General features: G+C 36.8%; 1 protein-coding gene and 1 long non-coding RNA gene across 4 annotated transcripts; both read left to right on the plus strand.

Moving 5' to 3' along the window:
• The first annotated feature begins 991 nt into the window (after positions 1 to 991).
• Positions 992 to 3,795, plus strand: LOC103335094 (uncharacterized). Of its 2 annotated transcripts, none has more exons than XM_008238096.3 (4): positions 992 to 1,154; positions 1,689 to 1,959; positions 2,783 to 2,846; positions 3,076 to 3,795. In XM_008238096.3, the coding sequence occupies exons 1-4, from the start codon at positions 1,087 to 1,089 to the stop codon at positions 3,654 to 3,656; spliced, it is 984 nt and encodes a 327-aa protein (XP_008236318.2). In that variant the 5' UTR covers positions 992 to 1,086; the 3' UTR covers positions 3,657 to 3,795. The 2 variants fall into 2 exon arrangements, with proteins under 2 accessions (XP_008236318.2, XP_008236319.2); XM_008238097.3 differs by having other exon boundaries at positions 2,786 to 2,846.
• Positions 3,796 to 4,848: 1,053 nt separating this feature from the next.
• Positions 4,849 to 6,472, plus strand: LOC148916205 (uncharacterized). Of its 2 annotated transcripts, none has more exons than XR_016128062.1 (2): positions 4,849 to 5,527; positions 6,445 to 6,472. It is a non-coding gene; the product is annotated as an uncharacterized LOC148916205 (long non-coding RNA). The 2 variants fall into 2 exon arrangements; XR_016128063.1 differs by having other exon boundaries at positions 4,849 to 5,512.
• Positions 6,473 to 18,430: the final 11,958 nt, after the last annotated feature.

Raw genomic sequence — 18,430 nt, forward strand, 5'->3', positions numbered from 1 at the left:
TTTGATCATTGAAATATATTTTGGAGTAGCCTAAGAGTATCTCTAACCAATATGTCAAATTGCTGCATGAACATGAAATGACAAACATTGAATGTTAAAGCTGTTTTCATGCTGCTCCAACCGAGTAGTCAAATCCTACATGAATTTGAAGGCAAGAAGAGATGTCAAAAATAACATATCAAAAAGCTTGATGCCAAATATTATTTTAATATTTTTTTGGTCATGGACCTCACTATCATTTACTCTCTTTTAAAACTTTGTGCATCATATGGACCCCTATTTACTTTTAAAAATATAATATTTGGCATTTCGGGTGGAGTTAAGTTTTTTCCAAAGTGTCAAATTGCCACATAAGCCATCAAATTCAAATTAACATTTTGCATTTGACGTCTCCCTTGGAGATGTTCCAAGAAAGATGTACAATTTTCTTACAATAAGGGGGTTATTAACATGGAAAAACCCTACCTCACTAAATCATTTAACCTACAAAGAATTTAAAAGGTTGATTAAAAAAAAAACAATGATTGACTGATCGTCTCTAAGATAATGTTTGATGTCAACTAGCTCTTGATATAGTGATATTTTTCTTTGAAATGTTAGAAGAGGACTCATGTTTGAATCCTCTCACTCGTTGATTTTAAAAGAAAAGAAAAAAATTAACCAAAGCCAAATTAAATCCATGCTATAGTACAACAAATTGTGATCTTGAATTCAATCTCATTAGTTGAATTGCCTCATACCTTTAGTGTGCTTCCAAGTGATTCAAGCTTATTTGTATTGTGTGTATGAGTTTTCCCTTTTCCCTTACTAAACGTCGGCAAAAAAGCATAAAAAGAAGAAAGATATCCATATCAATCCTAACAGAAAAGAAAAAAGGATTAAAAGAAAAGTTTGACGTGGCACGAATCCGAGTATTTAATTGTGATCAAATTTCCGGCCCTGATCCTGCGGTCAAAATCGCATCTCTCACGCAAAATACAAACACCCGCAACTGATACGAAGCAACCCTAAGCTACACTTCTCTGCCCACACTTCCAGGGACTCAGTCCTCTCTCTCTCTCTCTCTTCCCCAATTCCCACAACCCTATGTCGCGACGAGGCAGTCGGGATTCCGACTCAAGACGACATCGTTCCAGATTTGACAGAGAACCCAGGTATCATTTGTCTCTGCATAACATGCGTGTGTGAATCAAATTTGGGACTTAAATGGGTTTAAGGATTTAATGCATTAAAACTGAGTTACTGCTCTGAAAGCTGTAGTGTTGTAGTGAATTTGAATTATGATAGTATTAACAAAACTATTTATTCTGCGTTATTTTCTCTTTCAGTTTTGGCTTTATCAATTTTATGAGATAAATGAAGAACATTGGAGATTTTCAATAATAAAAAAATTGAAAATATATGAATTTAAGCTTGTATTTTTATGTGTTTTGTTAGATTTTAGAAGGAAAAATATGTGGCCTTAAACAAGGTAAATCTTTCATTTTTATGCGTATTTGATTAAAAGATTCTAGCTTTATGTGGTAAGGCTCTGCTTAAGTCTTCATTTAAGTTTGGGTTTGAAAGAGGTTATTTAAAAGTTGATTTGTCTCTGGAAAATGTCTGTAACATGGTTATAATGAGATAAGAATAGTTTTTTTTTTTAAAAGTAGAATGTCATTCTTAATGATTTTCATGGGTTTTCTTAGTCCTAAGAGGTCTAGGAGGGATGGAAAAGACGAAAAAGAGAGAGTCACCAGCAAAAGTAATTCGGAAAGTGCAAAGCAGTCTGACCAGGATCAAAAGCACCAGCCCAGGCTGCAAGATACATTGCCACTTGAATCCCCATTAGCAACTGACTCGAAGGTTGAAAATGGGGCATCCAGAAAAGAGTCTGATAAGAAACCCAGTGGACATCTAGAAGGAACCAAACTCTCTTCTGATCCAACTGATGTACCCCGGTCACGATCTTATTTTCAGGTGGGGTATAGATTTATGAATCTTATCGACGTGTTTTGCTTTTATTGTATAATGATGAGCTAATCTCTAGCACGCATATCATCTTCAGAATCCTGTGTTTCTAGGATTCTGATTCTATGTCTAGATCATCTTGTAAAATACTTATTGCTGAAGATATTTTAGCTTAGTGATAATAATTGTACCGTCTTGCAAAATTGTAAGTTACTGAATTGCAACTTGTGTTTATTTATGTTTTTTTGGCTGTGTCTAACTTCAGAGTCTATGACGGGAAACTGTCTTCTGTATTAAATGTGTCCTTAGTCTGTATGCTGTAGGAACTGCCATAGGAGCTCATCCACTACCTTCCAAAGTTGTGTGCATATTTTTCCTCAGTTTAGAGCAATTTAGGAGGCTTAAAGTTGTTCACTTACATTTCTGTGGGTTTATCGTTAGGCATTAGCAGGTTGTAGTAAGTGATTGTTATTACTCTACATTTTATTATGTGGTTTAGGGGATTAACTTTTACTTCAAAAGTAAGATATTTCTTACTAGATGAGTTGGCAGAACTGGACAAGAAACTACTGTAACTTTATTACGTTTCCTTTCAATTGAATTGACATGAAACACTTTTGGAAGACATGCTTAAACCTTATTTCCACCATGACTTGGAAATTGCTCGTCTAATAACCTGAAATTCTGTTGAGTTTACTCACTCATATGGTTGCTATCCAGTGTATGAAAACCTTTTTTCGTGGCTGATGTAGCGGGATTCTTGATCGGCCCTATTCCTTCAAGTTCATCCTTGTATATAACAATATTAGACTTGCCTGTGCATGTCTTATAGCAGCACGATGAGCGTGGTAATGCCAGGCAAGTTGATCGAAGCTCTCGTCGTGGTTCAGCTGCCGGTGAGATTTCTTATCTTAATTTTTTATTCAATTATTAATCGCCATTCCTTTTCACATGTTAAAATTTAAATATCATACTGAAGAAAAAAGAAAGGAAAACCCCTTTCTTTTCTAGGTTCATGCTATTTTTCATCATAATCTATGCAACGTATGTCTGTTATTTTTCTTGTGTTGGAAAATATCATTTGCAGTATCAGTAGCGTAATTTGCTTTTCCTGTTCTATTTTAGAACGTGGATCGTGGAGGGATTCCAAGGATAGGTATGATGATAGGACAGTGAGCAAGACAACAACTAATGATTCACGGCCAAAAAATGAGAAACCCAAGGGGGATGAAAACAGGACCTGGCGCCATAATGGGTTCTTTGAAATGGAGGCTAATCCACCACCGGAAAGGAAAAGACCTGCATTCAGGGAGAAGAAGATTCCACTGGAGTCTGAAAATGGTGACAAAACAACTGCAGAGATTGCAAAGTCAAACCATCCTGATGCAGAAGGAAGTAGAAAAAGGGAGGAAAGAGGCAACAACCCACGCCACTTGGATAGATCTGAGAAGCAATTTACAGGAGAGAGGTTTCCTTACAGGGGAGAGGCACAGCAGGGTTCCTTTCCTTTGAGAGAAAGGTACACTGGTGGTGCCGGCCGCAACTATAGAGGAAGAGATAGATTCAGTGGGAGACAAGGGTTTCAATCTAGTGGTGGTCGCGGTGAGAAATGGAAGCATGATTTATATCATGAGGCCAACAGGAGCCCAACACCGAAAAATGAAGAGGATCAAATTGCAAAGGTGGAAACACTTTTGGCTTCATAGGATTGAATTGGCATGCAGATGGCACTAGGTCTTGTATCTGCATATTTGCATAGCTGTGTCTTTTGTTTCTTTAGGTGTCCCTTTTGCATGTTTAACAAAATTAAGGTACTTTCAATATAAGGTCTGTTTTATTGCTTTATTTTGTTAATTGAACTTTCTTTTTGGGTAACCTGATGGGATTGCCAAAACATGTTAATGTTCTCATGAAATGGCGGAGTGTTCTGTTCCACCCTCTTTTCTTTTCATTTATTTATTTACTTTAGAAATAGAAGCTTTTTATTTTTATTATCAAGTGGCTTGGCTGTGGCTCCCTCTGACTCTATGGCATTGGCTATTCTCAAATAGCAATAGGAAGCCTCCCCGGGGTACATTACAAATGCCAAATGCGTGACAGGATATTTCAAATAAAACTAACATGATATGAATCATCTCTTTACATGTGGTATCAACCTAACCCCAATTTATGTCCAGAGAAAAACATTCAAATCAAAACCAGCAAATTCACAAGAATATTTAATTCATTATGTTGTTTAGTAATGGCAATGGCATCTTCTAGAGAATGCAATTTGGTTCATGCTTCTCTCGCCTTCCGCCTATAAGAACGTATGTTTTCAATGCAATAATTTTATTTTTGGCAGGGCAGAACTAGGTGTTTATTCAAACGGCAGCTAAAGTCATTAGCTTAAAATCTAACGATCCCATATCCGCTCGGTATTTTCTCAAACTCCATATGCATTGCTTTGTTTCGATCTGAGTATGAACCGTGTCAAAATAGATAGTATCAATTGCATATAACTAGCTGTAGGCAAATGGAGATTTTTGGCACATCAAGGCTGTGGAGGAGATTACTAACGCAGAATAAATAGCTTTGTTATTCTGGTTTTACCAAGATCAAGAAATATGAGCAATTCAAGTGAATAAAATTATTATATATATAAAGATATATATAAAGATATAAAGATTATATAATAATAATTATTATATAATATTTTAAATTCTAAAGATTTATAAAAAAAATTATAATTTTATAATTATATTAAGATTGAAGACGAAAGATAAAAAAAATTATACTGAAACATTTCCCTGAGCAGTTTATTAGCTTGAATACACACCTCTGTTTCTCAATCTGCAATTTCTAAATCTGCAATGGGTGTTTCTCAATCTGCAATTTCTAAATCTGCAATGAAACAGAGATATGTATTCAAGCGAATTAACTGGCCATGAGATTAAATTATAGCCAAACTAAACTTGTTAATTATGGCTGGGGGGGGAAGCTATTTATAAAGGAGTAAACACCTTAAGTTTTATCATTGCTTCGATGTGGGACTCCAACTTCTCTTGATAAATAGCTCAAACGCAGAAGTAGAGTCCATTTACAACTCACCTTGTTGCTCATACAGAGAGTGTAAGGGCAGATTAAACAATTGAGCTAAAGGAGTCCTATTTGTACAAGGATTAATACATGATATGTACGGTTAAAGTTGGGATTCATACATCATTTTGATCTGTTGGTTTTGTATTAATCTAAAATGTAATCACAGCTGTAAAGCTATACAGAATAGTAAAAGACCATGTGCAGAGCTACTTGATGAGGAATAAACACAAGGATATCATATTTTATGTGTTAATAAGTGCAGGACATGGAGATAAGACTCGTGCTCGAGAATACTTTGACAGATTTCTTTAATGGGAAGAAATCTCTGAAGAACACACCACTTCAGTTATAAATATGATAGGTGCCTGCTCTATCAATCGAACTGCAGAATCCACCCCCTCTAGCCCCATTGATTGTACTGCATAAGGAGATCGTAGAGTTGCAGAAGCATCTGTCATTGAAGCAAGCATCCCTTCATCATGTAAGTGATCAAGAGGTATTGTGAGTTTCCTAAAGACTATATCTGATTTATTTTTCAGTCTTACATGATTTTCTATAGCAAGGGTCTTTGAGATTCATTTTCTATATCAAATTTCCATGTGTATGCATTTGTGTGTATGGACTATGTATGGATGTACAGATTCAGAGCAAAGCTATGAAATTTCTAGGTTTTGTGTTTTAGTTTCAGTAAATCATTTGAGTCTTTGATCTAGGTGTATTTCATGTGTTGAAAGTAAAATATAAAACGTTAATATTAGGATACTGGAGAGCTTAATCACCTCTTTCCACTATTGGTATGAGCTCATTGGTTATCTGTTTATAAATAATCAAGTAGTAAGATCACAGTCCTTGAGCCTTTTAAAATATGTGGTCGTTCTCCTCAGTCGAAAATGAGGTCCATGGTTTGACTAATTATAGGTGGTAGTTGGTGGTGTTGAGGTTTGTGACAGATATAAGAGAACAGAATGAGATTGTTGTGACTATAGGAAAACATATAAAAGAAAATTTGACACCTTTTTATTTTTGTTTGATAATGAAAATAAAAAGGCAGTTTCTAGAGTTCAAAGTTATAATAACCCCATGATTGTGGATTTTTGTCTACTATGTGGCTCTCTAATGCTCTACTGCCTTCTCTGTGCAGCTTGTTTTTCCCTCCAATTTGGTATCATTTCTGTATCCTAATGTATTGACAATAGCGTTAGTAGGTATCATTTGTATCTTAATGTGTTGACAAAAATGTTAGTAGATATCATTTCTGTATCTTAATGTGTTGACAATAGTGTTAGTAGATATCATTTTTGTGTCTTAATGTGTTAATGATAGTGTGAGTAGTGTGGATATGGGTATCAGGTCTGTATCTTCATGTTTTCGTAATAGTTTTAGTATATCTTATGTAAACTTTGTATGTTGCAGGTATAAATTGGAATCTGGGTTTGAACTATGTTTCATAGAGGCGAGTACAGTCCTGTAATCAAGCAATTTCTATAGATAAACGTTAGGATTAAAATTCACAATAAAATATGAATTTTACAAATAATAGAGAAATGGCACAAGTCATAATTGCAATGCTGCATCATTACTTGTTTGCCACCAAAATATCTTTCGTAAACACTTCAAAAGGATTCACTAGAGCTTCCACATATCTTCATTTATTATTCACTAAAGCTTCATAATATTATTTTTATTTTTTGACTAAGAAGTCTTCATTAGCACTTTTATGAATGTTTTAAGCTGAACTCAAAAGATGTAGAAAGTTTCACATTGAGTTTGTAGAATTTTTTTGGGTGTGTATTTTTCTGCTATTTAATGAAATACTATGGTTTTTGGAAGAGTGCGTCATCAATGCTTCTAACAAGCATCATTTTGCGTAGGGTAAAGTAGGTTTAGGCTTGCATACTTGGTTTAGGCAAATTTGTCAGGGTGGTTAGCTTGCCCCATTGCAGCTAAGTTCGAGTCCTTTTTTTTCGAAGTTAGATTAATTTAGAATAGTTTAGATTGTTGGTTATATTTTTTAAAAAAATTGAAAAAAATGATGGAACAATACGGCAAAGCTGATCCGTGAGAATGTTATAAACTCTTGTATTTTGGTATACAATAAAACTCAGCACCCGAGTTCGATTCACGTAAAAGACGATTTTGAGGTCACCCAATACAATATTTCCCCCTCCCCCTCCCCCTCCCTAGCAATGACAAAAAAAATCATGTTAAAGTTTGCTCTAGATAAAATGAAAATGTTAGTCGAATGATAATTTGTTCAAAGCTTCTTTGACTGTGGAGACCGTTTGTGAACAGAGTTAAATGTGCTTTCTTCATGAACAAAGTTCTTGAAGAAAGTATTTTTCAGTGGTTTTGGTAATTGCTCCAAAACATTTTCCTTATCTTAATGAACAATTTTAGGTACTAATCAAACAAGTTTAAATTTTCATCGCTTTTTTCAAATTGGCATATTAAATGCTGGAATAATACTACGGCAGAGCTGATCCGTGAGTACGTTATAAGAACTATACATTCCTGAACGAAATTCAATTGCACAATCCAATTTGTCACACAGAAATCAGAATCGCTCAACGTTAGCAGACGGAACTTGTACAAACACAAATTTTAAAAAACCATTAATAAGAAACCCTATTTTATACTTCTGTATGAAAACACCAGTTAGAACAACTCACATAGATACAAGCAGAAGAAGCTAAGAACAAGAAGCCATGAAAAAATTAAAAAATTAAAAAAAATTAAAAAAAATCTGAGTTACAATGACAAGCAGCTGAAACGCAGGCATTAGAGCGAATCCCGTAGGTACAAGACTGATGACAATGTTAACTCTCATATACAAAGGGTACGGCAGTATTATCATCTCTTGCCAGAGAGACTGATTGAGCTGACTTTCATGGGGGTTGCCACCACTAGTGGAGCTTCCGGGGAGTCTGTAACAGCATAGTTGTCGTGCATGAAACGACTCTCCACGATGGACTCGTCCTTCAACAGAATCTTGTAACAATAACAACTCTTAAGACCTTGCTGGTTCCTGTAGCATTCATGGGCACTGTTCTTCACCTGCTGAAAGTCCCATACCACGCTGAACTTTCCCACTGTTGCGACTCGGTGACGCTCTTGTTTACCATTTTCAGTGACCTGTAAACAGACATAACAAGTTTTCAGCACAATGAATTTCTCAATAAAGAAAGCTAATGAATGCATCTTCTATTTTCCAAATCATGGCAGAACTGTTTAGTACTTGTTCATTTTATTATTACAAAAAATGAATTTTCATCTTTACTTGTATATTTTCGATTTTGATGATTCTCCCCTTCTAATTATATTTGGAAGAGATAAGTAAATGATAGTTTTCTATTCCATTCTATCAGTTTTATAAAGCTATAAACTCTAAAAATACCAGAGAGTTTTCTATGGAACACTTGTTTGCTACGGGTCTATGCCTAGGAGAACAAATACAGGGCAACGAGAGAAGAAACATAAAATCCAGCCTATATCAATGAAAATGCAGAACTTACGTAGCATTCCTCAAAACTTCACATTTTAATGCAAGTGTGAAAGTTAATGAATGCACTTCAATGCTAGTTCAATGCTTGATCTCATTTTCGAAAGAGATTGAACCACAATTTTAAATTTGATAAGCTAGCACACAGTGTATTACCGTTCACCAAAACAATTCCTCTGCATTAATCAATTAAACAAACTAAATTGAATGATTTACATCTCACACCTATATCTAATGAAACAAGTCTTGCCAAACTGTTATTGGGGAACAAGAAAATCCACAGCAACCAACCCTATGCTACTGCAGCAGAACCTGTAGTTCTAAAGCTCTATTCATGGGTGTAATAAATAGACCGTAGCACAGCAACTAGTTCATCCTATATTCTTGGTTTCAACACAAATACTACAACATTGCACACATAAATGTCATAATAAACTCCATTATTTTAGACCTTGTTCACAAGACTTTCTCTAATGGTCAACTTAAATACAAGATAGCAAACTAATTTAGCAAATGCTGAGAAGACACAAGTAAAATTTCTCAAAGTGAATGCATCTCTTTGTCCACAATGGATGATCAAATTTCATGAAGTATATCTGAAAATTGAAAGTTCACTATTGTTCCAAGAAAAAAAAAATTAATTAACAAAACCTACAACATCGTATACACTAATATAATAGTAAGTTACGGACCTTTAGACCTCTTTCACAAGAGTCTCTTTCATGGTCAGTGTAAACCATAGCGTCCATAACGATATATATATATATATATATATATATTGTAACACCCCGACTCTATTTAAACGGTTAAAATTAAATTAACTGTGAAATTACGAAACTACCCTTGGGGTAGGGTATTTTGGTCATTTTCTTGTCCGAAAGGATTTTGGGACCACAAGTGGTTTAGTTGTGTAAGTGGTTCTGAGATGAATTCGTGGACAGGCGGTAGGCTTGAATCGGAGTTTTAACGAAGTGATGGCGATGAAATTTCTTTCGGTGGCAAACTCGTAAATAAGTCGAAAAGGTATTTGTAAAACAAAATCAGGTTTTCATTTCAGTTCACCTCTCTCTCTCTCTCTCTCGTGCGCTCTCTCTCTCTCTCGCGAACTCTCTCTCTCTCTCGTCACTGTTCACCCGAACAGAAAAACCCACACCGCCATCACTTCCGCCACCGCAGACTCTCGAGATGGTCCCAAAGCCGTCTCGCGTCTGGTCAAGACCCAATAGTTTTTGTCGTCGGAAAATTCGAAAACATCCGCGATTCATTGGTTCGAGCCGGACTTTTCCGGTCGTTGCGCGCCGCCTCCGCCGTCCATTTCGTAAAATTGGTGGGGTTTCTCCTTCGTTTTATCTGTTCTAGCTGCCTGTTGCTTAGGATTGAAACAATTTTGAGGTTTTGGAAGTGATTTTCGAATTGGGGTTTTGGCCGGTTTTCAATTCGAAATTCCGCCAGTTCCCGGTGGTTTTGGGCTTCGCCGTAGTTGAATGAAGTGTTCCCCTAGTTGAGTAGGACCTGTAGTCGGGAGGGTGACTTGTGATTTGGAGATTTTCCGTCGCCGGAATTTCTCTGCACACCCGCTTGCTGCCGGCGCGTGGGCAAGTGTGGTGGAGCTACACACTGTTCCAATGTGATCCTTACGTTGTCACGAGCGCATAGGATTTCGCGGATCTCGATTCCGAGGTCGTTTGACTATCGAACGAATTATCGCATATTGTGCGTTATTCGGGTTCGATATGTTCTGACCGTTGGATCGTTTTCCAATTTAAGTATGTTCCTCTGGATAACCGTAAGATCGTGTGGGATTCGACGGATCGTAAAACGGAGTCCCGGATACTCCGAAAATGCCAACCCTAGTGTGAGGGTTTCAGTAACCGTCCAATTGTGCGATCGTGAGCAATCCGACCGTCCGTTTTGGACCAAACTTACAGGACGTGTATCCTAGACCTCGTAAAACCTATAGGAATTCCCGGGAAGCTAGGGTTTTATTTCAAAGTTCTGTTTTGAAGTGCTTGATATTCATCGCAGTTTCAGTATTCAATCAGGTACCCGACCCAAAGATACGCAGCAGGACCCTCTAAGGGTCAAGCTGTGTGGGATTACTTGTGAGTGGACTTTTCTTTTGAAACTCAGTATGTTTTTATTCATAGAAATATGGCATATCGTTTTATTATATCTAGTAATTATTTTTATATGCTTGAATGGGAATTCGAGGTTTTCATGAAACTTACATTGATATTTGAATTTTGAGAAGCTATATTTACATGCGGCTATGCATGGGATACTTGGTGGTTAAGGTTAATATGAACTATGGACAGGTAATATTGGATTTATTATTTGGAGTGCGTTCAGCACTAATTGATGTACCTCCCCTGATCTGAATTTGGTTATGATGAGAACTCAGGGCATCCTTGAGGATGTTGCTGTGGACCCTGGATTTGGGGTAGTCTGCGCGTGGGGTAGTATTTCAGCGTACAAGCTTTGACTGTGTCGGCTGTATGTGCTGGCTGAGAGTTAGTCCCCCGGTTGGACGGCTCGTTCCCTAGACACATGGTGAATTGAGGAATGGCTCTGCCATGTGGCCTAGTCAAACAGTCCCCCGATTGGATTGTTTCCCCGGTACAATTAAATATTGGTTATCTTTATATATTATTATTATTATTATTATTATTACTACTACTACTACTACTATGTTTATGTTTATGTTTTATTTATATGAATGTTCCTTCGTTCTATTTTTCGGTAAGGATATTTCCTCGCCGGTCGTACTTTTGAGTACGTTTACGAGAGTCTAATCTCTCGGGCCTCTTAAGTTGAGTGGTGGATTTCGTGAAGCATTATTCACGGATTACGGATTTGAGATCCGGTATATATATGTTTATGTTTATGTTATCTCATATGATTATTATTATTATGTATATGATATATATTTATTTATATGAATGTTCCTTCGTTCTATTTTTCGGTAAGGATATTTCCTCGCCGGTCGTACTTTTGAGTACGTTTACGAGAGTCTAATCTCTCGGGCCTCTTAAGTTGAGTGGTGGATTTCGTGAAGCATTATTCACGGATTACGGATTTGAGATCCGGTATATATATGTTCGTGTATGTTTATATACCTTTTTCTGATGGTGGTTATGCTTATGGTTTCATTGTATGTTTCTATAAAGGTGGGGGTTATACTACTTTGATTTCTTTTGAACTGAACTTGATTTTTGTCCACTCACAACTTTCTATTTTGCGCCCAGAGCGATGAGCTTTGCAGTTGAGCCGGACCGGGTGCATCTTGGAACTCGAGTCTTCGTAAAGACTCTTGGTGCTTTGTTTTTCCTTTCAGTTAAACGGTACTTCGGTTGTATTTTGAATTCCTTAGATATGCTCTGTATCGCCCGCTGAGGGTTTAATTTTGTGAGGCCGGAGGCCTTTGTTGTAAAGTGTTTTGTTGCTTGTAAAGCATGCTGCCAGTTGGTTGTAATTAACTGTAAATTTTGAACAGGTTGAAGTTTGGGAATGTTCAATTTACAGGGGAGACTCTGCCAAATTTTTGGTAGAAAGTCTCAATCTTTACTAAATGGGCTCGGCATTAGGTTGATGTCGGTAATTAGGCGGGGTCCGTCCGGATTCCGAGGAAATTCGGGGCGGGTCTTGTCATATATATATATATATAAAAGATACAATCAAACAAGATTTGGTTCATATAATGGAAAAAGAATCTTCTGAGTCTAAAAGCTAGTCTGGAAGTCCAGAAAACCAACAAGTAGTCAGCCTAATTAGACAAGTCAATTTTAGGAAATGGTATTCAAAAGTACCAATATTTGTCCAAAACTTTGAGTTTACCACAGTCGCCCTATTTGATTCAGGAGCCGATCTTAATTGCATTCAGGAAGGATTGATTCCTACTAAATTTTACCAGAAGTCTAGAGAATCCTTAAGTACTGCTTCAGGAAAATCTCTCCAATTGAATTTTGAAATACCAAAAGCCCATGTTTGCCAAAATAAGATCTGTTTCAAAACCTCATTTGTGTTGGTTAAAAATATTACTGATGAAGTCATATTAGGATTACCTTTTATTGCCTTATTGTATCCCTTTCAGGTAGACTATGATGGTGTCATTTCTACCTATCTAGGAGAAAAAGTTAAATTTGAGTTTTTGTCTAAGCCAGAATTGCATAATCTGAGAGCCCTGCAAAAACAATCGGTTTCTAAGTCAGTACAGATTATTCGAAAAAATAATCAGCTGAATTTTCTTAAAGAAGAAATTAGATTTAAAAGAATTGAACAACAGCTTAGTGATACTTCCTTACAGTTGCAAATTCAGCAGTTTGAAACTAAATTAAAAAATGAAATTTGCTCTGAGTTGCCTAATGCTTTTTGGTATAGAAAACAACATGTTGTCTGTCTTCCTTATATCAAAACCTTTAGTGAGAAAAACATTCCTACTAAAGCCAGGCCAATTCAGATGAGTCAGGAAATAATGGAGTTCTGTAAAAAAGAAATTCATGAGTTACTTGAGAAGAAAATAATTCGCAAAAGTAAGTCCCCTTGGTCGTGTCCTGCTTTTTATGTCCAGAAAAATGCTGAACTAGAAAGAGGAGTCCCAAGATTAGTCATCAATTACAAGGCACTTAATTCAGTCTTAGAATGGATTAGGTACCCCATACCTAATAAAAGAGATTTGATTAATAGATTAGAAAGAGCAATAGTTTATTCCAAATTTGATATGAAGAGTGGTTTTTGGCAAATCCAAATACATGAGTCTGATAGATATAAAACTGCATTTGTTACCCCTTTCGGTCATTATGAATGGAATGTAATGTCTTTTGGTCTGAAGAATGCCCCTAGTGAATTCCAGAATATTATGAATGAAATTTTTAATCCTTACAGTCATTTCTCAATTGTCTATATTGATGATGTTCTCATCTTCTCTGAGTCAATAGAGCAGCATTGGAAACATTTGCATAAGTTTCTTCAAATTGTCAAACAAAATGGTTTAGTTGTCTCTGCCAAGAAAATCAAGTTATTCCAAACCAATATCAGATTTCTTGGTTTCAATATCTGCCAGTCACAAATCTCCCCAATTGATCGAGTCATTCAGTTTGCTGATAAATTCCCTGATCAAATTCTTGATAAAAGTCAGCTCCAGAGGTTTTTAGAATCTCTAAATTATGTTTCTGATTTTTACAAAAATCTGAGAAAACAATGTAAGCATTTATTTGATAGGTTGCGAAGCAATCCGCCTCCATGGTCAAACACTCATACTGAAATTGTCAAGCAAATCAAAGCCCATGTCAAGACACTTCCCTGCCTTGGCATTCCTGCAGTTGATTCCTTTAAGATAGTTGAAACCGATGCCTCTAACACAGGTTATGGTGGCATTCTCAAACAAAGAGTCTGTCCAGATTCTCCAGAATAAATTGTCCGTTTCCATTCTGGTGTTTGGACCCAATCACAATATAACTATAGTACTATTAAGAAAGAAATATTAGCTATTGTATTATGCATAAGTAAATTCCAAGATGATTTGCTGAATCAAAAGTTTTTAATACGAGTTGATTGTAAATCTGCAAAACATGTTTTAGAAAAAGATGTTCAAAACATTGCATCTAAATAGATTTTTGCACGATGGCAAAGCATTTTAAGTATATTTGATTTTGATATTGAGTATTTGAGAGGAAGTGAGAATTCAATTCCTGATTTCCTTACTAGAGAATTCTTGCAGGATGCACAATGGCACCCAAAAAAGACAAGCAAAAAGAGTCAACCAGCCAATCTAAGCCATCTCAGTCGCCTTCCCAATCGCTCCAAATCCTCCCTTCATCCATGAGTCAAAATAAGCCAGAAAACCCCAAAGCAGGTGGTCCCTTACCCAGGTCACCCACCAATCTCAGTTGCCACACCAATCTCAGTTGCCAATAGGTTCTCTGCTTTAGGTTCTCTGATTGGCCAAATCGCCTGATTATCATCGACCTTAATCTCTAGTTATGATCCTTTTTCAGTGATCCTTCAGCTAGTCCCTCAGTTGCCTTCAAAAAGTCATCTCCTTATACGCCCAAAAGTACCTCTCATTTATTTGTTCTTGAGCCGATTTATGATATTCATTCCGATCCAGTCGAAATAGCCAAACACTATTTTCCTCCTGGATTCCATTATATGCCTTCTAGTCCATACAAGTCTCTCAAGTACTATAGGGATATATTACTTGAAACTCACTCAATTGAAATCAAGCCGATAAGGGATCGAGATCACCCTAAGATCATCCTTTATCATTCCCTTTATATCCATAAGATCATAAGCCAAGAATCCTTCAGTAGTCACCCCTATGAGTTGAAAACCCTTCAGTCAAAATTGCAATATAATTATTCTGATTATATTGAAGCCTGGTACTCTATTTTCCTCCATCAAACCGAGGATTTTAGTCACTCCTGGTTTATGAATTTTGACAATAAATTCAAGTCTCCTCTTCCCTTCTGGTTTCTCCACTGGTGGGAAAAGCATGGTTCAGTTGATGAGATTCTGCCCATTGCAGTTCATGAGCTAATTCGCCATTATACTAAAAAAGCCAAGTTCTCCAAAATTGATTTATTTTTCCCAAAACAGTTGCTTTTTATTGCCATATATAAAGTTCCTTGGATCCTCAAATGGTCCTACAAAGTTGCCAGAGATATTACCAGAGTTCTTGGCCGCCAATTCTCAGTTAAATGGTGGGACAAATTTGAAGTTGACAGAATTGCTAAATATGTGTACAATGATCTGCCTCATGAGCCTATTCCGCATCCATTTCCCTCTGGTTCGACCCGATCTTCTCTCTCATCGAAGGAAAATCGAAGTCCGAACTCCAAGAAATTGCCCGCCAGTTGATCATCCAAGCTTCCCAGATGGATGATGATGAAGACAATGATTCCCCTTCATCGTCCGCTGTCAGCCCATGCAAAGCCCTGCCAAGAAAAAGTCTTGGTATGAAGATAATCAAGATCCATACGATGCTTATGATTTGAATTCTGACTAAGCATCACAAGTTGCAGACACAATAATTGCCTCTAGTTGCCGACACAATAGTTGCCCCGGAATAATGATTAAAGCATCTTCAAAAGCAGAAAGTTGCCTGACATTTCACCTTGAGTAAAAGAAGAAAGTTGCCCAGTAAAAGTCAAAAGCTTTTAAAGTTAGACATAATTGAAAGTTGAATCAGGTTGCTCTCATGCTCCAACAGTTGCCTCTCCACTATCAGAATTGCTTTCGGTTACCCTAGTTACTTTTCAGAGTAACTCTAGTTGCTTTTGTAAACCATAGTTGCTTTCCTTGTATTATTTAAGCCGGCCTTGGCCTCAGTTGCAAGCAGATTACAATTTACATTTCAGTTTTTTAAAGATTCTCTCTGAACACTTTGGAGAAATCATCTTTGTAAACACTGAGTGTTTTGTATCTGGAGTTTGAAGTTGCTATCTTGGAGTTGCTTCTGTGAGTATAAATAAAATTGATATTTTCAAATTATCTCTATTTTGAGTAATTTCATATAAGCATTATTTCGATTGCATACATTCCTAATTGCATATATATCCTTACGCCTTTCTTTTCTTGTTTCTGCTCTCTTTGTGGTATCAGAGCCGTAAGAGTTACGGTCTTTGTCTAAGTCTGCTACTTATCCCCGCCCAAGTGGCTGGTTTAAGCTTATGAGTAGAAGTTTTCAGTTTCTTCTTCTTCTTCCCTTTTACTCTCTGAGTTATTTGTTAATCTCTTTCTAAGGTCTGACCCGTGAAGTCCTTTTTCCAAACAGTAAGTCCCCAGTGTAGAGGGCCTGTTAGGTGGGCAGGAGACAGAAAATTGAATGAGGTTAATAAGTTTCTTGTTGAGTAAACGGCCAGTTTAGGAAGCCCCTGTTTATCTTCTTCTTCAGACATATCCCAATCTATATGACCTTGCTCATTACTCAAGGTTGTGCGTATCTTATGGGCAAATAGATTCGGCAGACTATTAACAAATTTTTCTTTCCAAAAGGTTGATTGCTATCATCTCTAAGCATGACTCTAGAAATGAAGACATCTTTATACCACCTGAAATCAGACAACTTAGGGCATCTAAGATTACTCAATTGATTTATGATAGATGTCATGGATTCATTCAAATATCACAGAACTACAGTAGAATGAAGGCTAAAATCTTGAAGAATATAGGGTTAGAGAGCAAGAGAGAAACAGAGAAGTGAAGGACTCTGTAGTTTCATTCAATATGACAATGATATCATCTCTTCCAACAGAAGCTAGAATGCCTTTACATACATTGCCATATGGCAACAAAGAAAAATTAACTTAACTAAACTCGACACCTGTCCTAGCTAATTAGTCCACATCGGCATCAGTGTGGTGTAATACTAGCAACTAAATTAAACAAATGCTGAGAAAGCCCAACTAAAATTTCTCAAAGAAAATGTATCATCTCTGCCCACAACTGATAATATACAATCTGCTCTATCGAATTTCATCAGTATATCTTTAAAAAAATTGAATTTTTATATTAAAATGGAAAACCCACAATTAGCCTAACTAATTTTCATCAATAGATTGAAACGAGACAGAGAAGAGATAGCAACTCACAAACTAAAAAAATGGGAAAATTCTCACAGAAAAAGGTGATGCGCTTCAAGTCCAAAGCAAGAGCAGCATTAAGTCCTTCAATCAAGGCTTTCAACAGAGCACCATTCTTGCTCATCCCATTCCCAATCAGGGGTTTCCAAACCTCGAACACCAAATTATCCCTGGAGTCGCATCTCTCATTTCCAACCATTTCCTCGCTCACCAAACCCTTGAAAGTAGAGCCTGAACACTCTTTCACTCTCGACCCTCTTCGTCGACGACGATGAGGAGGAGCCTTCACCGAAGGGTGTGGCGAAGAGTTCGCCAGACTCTTGCCACTCGTCCTATGGAATCTTCATGATCTCCCTCGCGACCTGATCATCGTGAATCCGACGGTTGAGATCCTCTCTGGCTTTTCGCATTTCGATTTCGCGGTCTTTCAATTCCTGCTCCATTCTCATGAGTTATTCGGACTTGAGGGCGACGTGGGTTGGGGTGTTGAGGATGGTCCGAACGGTATCATTTGTCGGGGGGTTGGGTAGAGGAGGAAGATGGTTGAGAATTCCATCGCAGATCGGTCTCTTGATCTTGGCAACGTGGTCGTCGTTGCTGCGGCTGCGGGGAGAGAGAGAGATCTGATCTGATTAAAAAAGAAAAGGTAAACCAACGAATATGAGTCAGGTTTTTTTCAATAAAAAGGGTATAATTGTCTTTTTATTGATTAATATAGGGTGAGCCAAATCTTGGCCTCCTCTTTGTCCAAATTCAAAACAAAATTCAATTCCTATGTATTAAAACCAAAACAAAAATACTTTTTGTCTCAAATACTAATCAATAACAATACCTAATTTTTCTATAATAATAATAATAATAATAATAAGATACCGTGTTTTGTACTTTTGTATGAAAACACCAGTCAAAACAACTCACATGGTGTAAAAGAAGCTAATTAGCTTGTGGTTGAGGAAAGAAAGGCCATTTGGAAAGTTTGGGATTTTTGGGTGACAAGGATTTGGAGATTGCACGTGAGTTGAGATGATGATTTGTTTGGGTAATAAGAGAGCGTTAGTCGGGACTCGGTTTGGGAAAGAAAAAAACATAAAACCTACCCTAGCTGACGTGGATAGCTCTAATCCATTGGATTCATCTGTACTAGGGTTTATGTTGCGATGTAATTAGTAATTAGTTGATTTCTTACCTTAGAATGATTTCCTAGTGATTCTAGAATTGTTATAATTAATTAATTCCCTGATTGATGAGAGGCTATATATGATCACCCATGTATATAAAGCCATAAGAAACTTAGGTTAACAATCCCTACAAGATATCGATT

The sequence above is a fragment of the Prunus mume genome, linkage group LG6 (genome assembly GCF_029339155.1).
Source record: "Prunus mume cultivar Tortuosa linkage group LG6, ASM2933915v1, whole genome shotgun sequence".
Taxonomy (NCBI): domain Eukaryota; kingdom Viridiplantae; phylum Streptophyta; class Magnoliopsida; order Rosales; family Rosaceae; genus Prunus; species Prunus mume.